Consider the following 6,301-nt stretch of genomic DNA (forward strand, 5'->3'; position numbering starts at 1 on the left):
TGCATACGCTGCTTCCCCTTGTAACATACGTGCCCGGCCGGGAGGGTGTGGGGCTCGGCCCCCCAGCTGCCCCCATGGTCGTTACCCCCCCCCCCCCCCACCTCCCGCCGTCGAGCTCCCTGTACCGTCTCCTTATCGCTGGCTATTAAAGGATTTCGTTTCGGCGGGGCTCATGCGCGTGGCTGAGCAGGGTGCGCCCCACGTGTCCCCTCTCGGTCCTTTGTCACCCCGCTGTGGGGCTGGCCCCGCACGCCGGGCAGGGGGTCCCCAGGTGGGTGGCTGGACGGATCCTGCCCCCGAGCGGCGCCGCTTCGGCCGGGCCAGGCGGTGAACCGTGCCCGCCGCCGTCAATCATTAACCGTGGGCAGGGCAGGCAGCGCTGCCGGCAGGCCCCGAGCAGCATGGCGGGGGGGGGGGGGAACCTCGCCCAGGGCTGGGGGGTCTCTGCGGCTTCTCCGAGGCGGGAGCGGGGCCCGGCTGCAGCAGGGCGCCCCAAATAGAGGCCGCAGCCGCGCTCGGCCCCCGTCGCCTCCCGCCCGCGCCCGCTGCGCTCCCGGCCCCGCACGCCCCGTACCGCCGGGCTGCCGCCAATCTCCCCGCCGCCCCCCCGGGCCCCCGCTCTGCCCCACGGCCCCGCCGCTGCCCTCCAGCCCCGGGCCTGCCCCGCACGGCGGCCCGACCCTGGGACCCATCCCGGTCCTGCCCCGCACCTCCCGTCCTCCAGCCCCCGTGCCGCCCCACGCCCTTCCCTCGCGGCTCGGCGCCCCGGCCCCCCCCCCGCCATCGCCGCCACTGCCCCCATCCTCCCCCCCCCCCCCCCCCCCCCGCAGGCACCGCGCATGCGCGCCCCGCCCCGCCCTGCCCAGCCGCCAGACCCGCGCGCCCCCCGCCCCCGCTTCCCCCCCCCCCCACTTCAAACGCGGCCGCCGATTGGCCGCCCGCCCCGCCGCTCTGCCACAACGCCAGCGACCGTTGGTCGGCGTTGCGGGGGAGGCGGGCCCTCCCCGGCCCTATATAAGGGGCGGCGGGTGAGCGTTCTCCTTCTGCTGCGCCGCGCCCGCCGCACGGAGCCGTTGCTGCCGCAGCCGCCCCGCTCCCGCCCCGCCATGGCCAACCCCGTCGTCTTCTTCGACATCGCCGCCAACGGCGAACCCCTGGGCCGCGTCACCTTCGAGGTGGGGGGGGAGGGAGGGGCGCGCGCGCGCCGGCGGCGCTTTTGGGGGGGGGGGCGGGGGCGCGCCGGTGCCGCCATTTCCTCCCCGGGGCCGTTTCGGAGGGAGGGGCGGTGGGCGCCGCGCTTGCGCGGCCGCGGGTGGGGGGCGACGGGGGCCCGCGCCGCCTCCACGTGGCCGCGGCTCCCGCGCTCGGGGAAGGGAGCGGTGCCCCGGGCCGCCCGGCCCCGGCGGGGAGGGAACAAAGGACCCGCCGCAGCCCCCGGCCCTGTAGCGGGGCCGGAGGATGCGGCTCGGCTCGGCTGGGAAGCGGCGATGGCGGCGCGGTGCCAGCTCAGGGCGTGCCGCCTCCCGCCTTGCCGCAACGCGTGCCCGGCCGCTCGGCTGGTAGCCCCGGCCTTCCGCACTCGCCGGTCCCCGTTGGCCTCGCCGCCAGCCCGCATTCCTGCCGCGCCGCCGGGGCTGCCCTGCCTCGCCGGGAGGCTCCGCTCCGCCCCGGAGCTGGGGGGTGGGGGGGGTGGGGGTTGCCGCGGCGGCTTCCCTTGCTGCGGGATCGGGGCCGCGTCTGCCCGCGCCGCCATTTTGTCCCAGTCCCCCCGGAACAGGGCCGCCCCTCGGCGGGCGGCAGCGGCCCCCGGAGCCGCCTGCCGCATCGGAGCGAGCCGCGTTTCCCCCTCCCCAACTCCCGTGGGAGATGCTTTTAGGGTGCCCGTTGTGCTCCCGGGTCTCGGGAGGCCGATGGGGAGCGAGAGTGGCAGCAACCCGATCGCTGCGGGATTGTCGCTGTGAAAGCAAAGCATTTAGCGCCCCGCGAAGCGGGCCCCCGGGGGTGTGAAGCATCTCCGGTATGGCCGGGGAACTGCGCTCCAGGAATCGCTGCGCTGCGGCTGTTGCAGAGCCCGCGGGGAGCGCGCTCCCCGCCTGGCAGTGCCTCGCCGTGCAGATGGCTGCTGGCTGCCCAAAATCTTCCTGGAGTAATTGGGAGGTGGCGTGCGCTCTGGCTGGGAAGGCTCGAGTCGAATAGGTTTTTAATTTAATCCCAGCCAGCGGAACGAATGTGCATCTGCCCCGCTGATGAGACATGCGGCATATTTAAACTCGTTTGGATGCCATGTCTGTTAGTTCAGAGTTTCCAGATGCCTCCAGATGAAAGCATGAGGTGGGGAATGCTCTGCAGCCGCAGTCACGGCCAGGATCCACCTCCTGGAGGGTGTCCCTGGGCTCTGAGCAGCAAGGGCCGGGGAATCCCTGTGGGCTGGGGGTGCCCCAGGGTGGTGGGGGGGGGGGAAGGGAGAGTGTCCAGTCTTCACCCCAACCTGACTAACAGCCTCTCTTCTCTTTGCAGCTGTTTGCAGACAAGGTCCCCAAGACAGCAGGTTGGTAAAAGCGGTGCTGGCCACACTGCAGCTGCACCAAACACTGATGTTCTCCTAACTCTGGACAAAATGCACCATTTACGGTGGTTTTCCTTTTCCTTTGCAGAAAACTTCCGTGCCCTGAGCACTGGTGAGAAGGGATTTGGCTACAAGGGGTCCTGCTTCCACAGAATCATTCCTGGGTTCATGTGTCAGGTGCGTGTCGCTCCTGCCACAGCAGGGAGGTGGGCGGGTGAAGAGATCTGGTGCTTGCGTGAGTTTCGGAGTTGGGTGCTGGCAGATTTGGGGTGGGAAGGCAGTCTGCCTCCTGCTTGCAGCCTCTGCAGGGCTGCTGCACCTGGTTCGAGCGTCTTCTCTGGCGCCCATGACCTAAAATGCCGCTTCTTTGCAGGGTGGTGACTTCACGCGCCACAACGGGACTGGCGGCAAATCCATCTATGGGGAGAAGTTCCCTGATGAGAACTTCATCCTGAAGCACACAGGCCCTGGCATCCTGTCCATGGCCAACGCTGGCCCTAACACGAATGGCTCCCAGTTCTTCATCTGCACTGCCAAGACCGAATGGTGAGTCGGGGGCTGCTCAGGGGTCCCCGGCACCCTCCCTGGCAGGGAGGTGACATGCCAGGCCTGGTGCCGAGGTCCCCGTGTGGGGACGGCAGGCATCAGCCGTGACCAGTGCTTTTCCTACAGGTTGGATGGCAAGCATGTCGTCTTCGGTCGTGTCAAGGAGGGGATGAACGTGGTGGAGGCCATGGAGCGCTGTGGCTCCAAAGATGGCAAAACAAGCAAGAAGATCACCATTACCGACTGCGGGCAGCTCTCGTAAACTCTCCTTGTAACAACTGACCATTCCTTCGGCAGCCTGGGCGCTGTGCCCACTGTAGCTCACCCCATCCCACCCTGCTCCTGACTTACTGCTGCGTTTCTACTGGGTCTCAGCCCCATGTGCACGGTCCAGCTGGGCCGCAGTTACCTTTATGAGTCTAAATAAAACGAGTTAAACCATAGTGGCCCCCTTCTCTTCCCCTTACTGGGGTGGGTGGTGTCTGGGGCTGGTGGGGCATGAGGACCCTTGCAGTGTGGCTATACCAGGTCCTCAGTAGGGTCCAGAGTGAACAGGTGCAGGCAGCTGCTGGTTCTAGCACAGAGCTGATCCCTGGGGGCCTTTGCTGCAAATTGGGAATGGACACCCCCTCCCCCCCCCTTCTTTACCCACTGCTGTGTGCCCCCTGCAGCTGTGGGGCTGCAATGTGTGTGCCCCCCCTTCCCCCCCCCCCCCCTTAGGCATGGGAGGGGTGGTGCCCCCCCACCTTAGGATGCCTTGTGGGTGTGTGTCAACAGGTGATGTTGGGGACTGCTGGTCTGGGCTGTGCTGGGAATGTGGGCATCCTGGTGGTCCCAGTAAGGGAGAGTCCAGGTCTGGGAGGATCCCAGTGCTTCCAGTTTAAGCAACCCAGTTTGGGGGGTCCCAGTTGGGGGGTGCCCAGCTCTGTTATTCCCAGTTTGGTGCAGTCCTGGTTCAGGGTGGGGTGGTTGGTGTTCCCAGTTCAAGGGTCTCCAGATCTAGGATGATGCCTGTGCTTCCAGTTTGAAGGTGCCTTGGTGGGGGTAGACTCTAGTACCCTGTGGGCCCATCAAGGCAGGGCCTGGCCCCCTGCCCTCCTATGGGGTGCATCCAAAGTGCCTGTGGTGGCACTGCTGCCTGCAACCACCCCTGCCTGCAGCTGGAGCTGCACCCCTTGCTTGAAACTGCCTGTGCTGGGAGCTGCACCCTGCTGCCTGCACCTCTGCCTGTGCTGAGGGCTACAGCCCCCTGTCTGTACCCAAAGCTGAACACCCCTGCCTGCAGCCAGAGCTGCACTACCCCATACCCTCCTCACGCTGTGGTGGGGCCTGTTTTGGAGCTGGGCTCTGGCATGGGTGAGGGTGAGGGGTCGGAGCGAGCACTGAGCCCCAGTGTCTGTGGGGCTGTGGAAGGGCTGCCAAGGGAAGGCGAGGGCCAGCAACAGCTTGCAGTCCTGGCACCTTCTGTCTGGGAGCCTGAGGTGGTGGGTGTGCGATTTATACCTGGACTTTTCATAGTATTACAGGATGGTTTGGGTTGGAAGGGACCTTTAAAGGTCAACCCCCCTGCCATGGGCAGGGACATCTTCAACTAGATCAGGTTGCTCAGAGCCCCGTCCAGCCTGACCTTGAATGTTTCACCACACTCATTGTAAAAAATTTCTTCCTTATATCTAGTCTGAATCTCCCCTCTTTTAGTTTAAAGCCATTCCCCCTTGTCCTATTGCAACAGGCCCTGCTAAAAAGTCTGTCCCCATCTTTTTTATAAGCTCCCTTTAAGTACTGACAGGCTGCAATAAGCTCTCCCTGGAGCCTTCCCTTCTCCAGGCTGAACAACCCCGACACTCAGCCGTTCTTCATAGCAGAGGTGTTCCATCCCCCTGATCATTTTCATGGCCCTCCTCTGGACCCGCTCCAACAGGTCCGTGTCTTTCTTATGCTGAGGGCTCCAGAGCTGGATGCAGTACTCCAGGTGGGGTCTCACCAGAGTAGAGGGGCAGAGTCACCTCCCTCGACGTGCTGGCCACGCTGCTTTTGATGCAGCCCGGGATACGATTGGACTTCTGGGCTGCGAGCGCACATTGCTGGCTCATGTCCAGCTTTTCATACACCAGTGCCCCCAAGTCCTTCTCGGCAGGGCTGCTCTCAATCCCTTCATCCCCCAGCCTGTATTGATATCGGGGGCTGCCCCGACCCAGGTGCAGGACCTTGCACATGGCCTTGTTGGACCTCATGAGGTTCACACAAGCCCACTTCTCGAGCTTGTCCAGGTCCCTCTGGATGGCATCCCGTCCCTCTGGCATGTCGACCGCACCACTCAGCTTGGTGTCATCTGCAAACTTGCTGAGGGTGCCCTCGATCCCACCATCTATGTCAATGATGAAGATATTAAACAGTACCGGTCCCAATACGGACCCCTGTGGGACGCCACTCGTCACCAATCTCCATCCAGACATTGAGCCGTTGACCACTACCCTCTGGATGTGACCATCCAACCAATTCCTCACCCACCGGACAGTCCACCCATCAAATCCATACCTCTCCAGTTGAGAGAGAAGGATGTTGTGGGGGACCGTGTCAAAGGCCTTACAGAGGTCCAGACAGACGACATCTGTAGCCCTTCCCGTGTCCACTGCTGTAGTCACTCCACCATAGAAGGCCACTAGGTTGGTCAGGCAGGACTTGCCCTTGGTGAAGCCATGCTGGCTGTCTCAAATCACCTCCCTGTCCTCCACGTGCCTTAGCATAGCTTCCAGGAGGATCTGCTCCATGATCTTCCCAGGCACAGAGGTGAGGCTGACAGGTTGGTAGCTCCCCGTGTCTTCCTTTTTTCCCTTTTGAAAAATGGGTGCAGTGTTTCCCCTTTTCCAGTCACTGGGGACTTCACCTGACTGCCACGACTTTTCAAATATTATGGAGAGTGTCCTGGCAAGTACATCAGCCAATTCCCTCAGGACTCTGGGATGCATCTCATCGGGTCCCATAGACTTATGCACGTTCAGGTTCCTCAGGTGGTCATGAACCTGATCTTCTCTTACAGGGGGAGGGACTTTGCTCCCCCAGTCCCCGTCCTGCAGTCCATCCGCTTGAGAGATGTGGGAAGAGAGGTTGCCAGTGAAGACTGAGGCAAAAAAAGTTCTTGAGTACCTCAGCCTTCTCCTTGTCCATTGTTACCAGTCACTAGGCTTT

At 63.8% G+C, this 6,301-nt stretch overlaps 1 protein-coding gene across 1 annotated transcript; it reads left to right on the forward strand.

Annotated features, from left to right (window-relative positions):
• The first annotated feature begins 1,043 nt into the window (after positions 1-1,043).
• Positions 1,044-3,555, forward strand: PPIA (peptidylprolyl isomerase A). The gene is made up of 5 exons (XM_076358868.1): positions 1,044-1,175; positions 2,518-2,548; positions 2,655-2,743; positions 2,940-3,112; positions 3,239-3,555. Exons 1-5 carry the CDS (start codon positions 1,107-1,109, stop codon positions 3,372-3,374), a joined length of 498 nt encoding a protein of 165 aa, XP_076214983.1. The 5' UTR covers positions 1,044-1,106; the 3' UTR covers positions 3,375-3,555.
• Positions 3,556-6,301: the final 2,746 nt, after the last annotated feature.

This window comes from Aptenodytes patagonicus, chromosome 24 (genome assembly GCF_965638725.1).
Source record: "Aptenodytes patagonicus chromosome 24, bAptPat1.pri.cur, whole genome shotgun sequence".
Classification (NCBI taxonomy): Eukaryota; Metazoa; Chordata; class Aves; order Sphenisciformes; family Spheniscidae; genus Aptenodytes; species Aptenodytes patagonicus.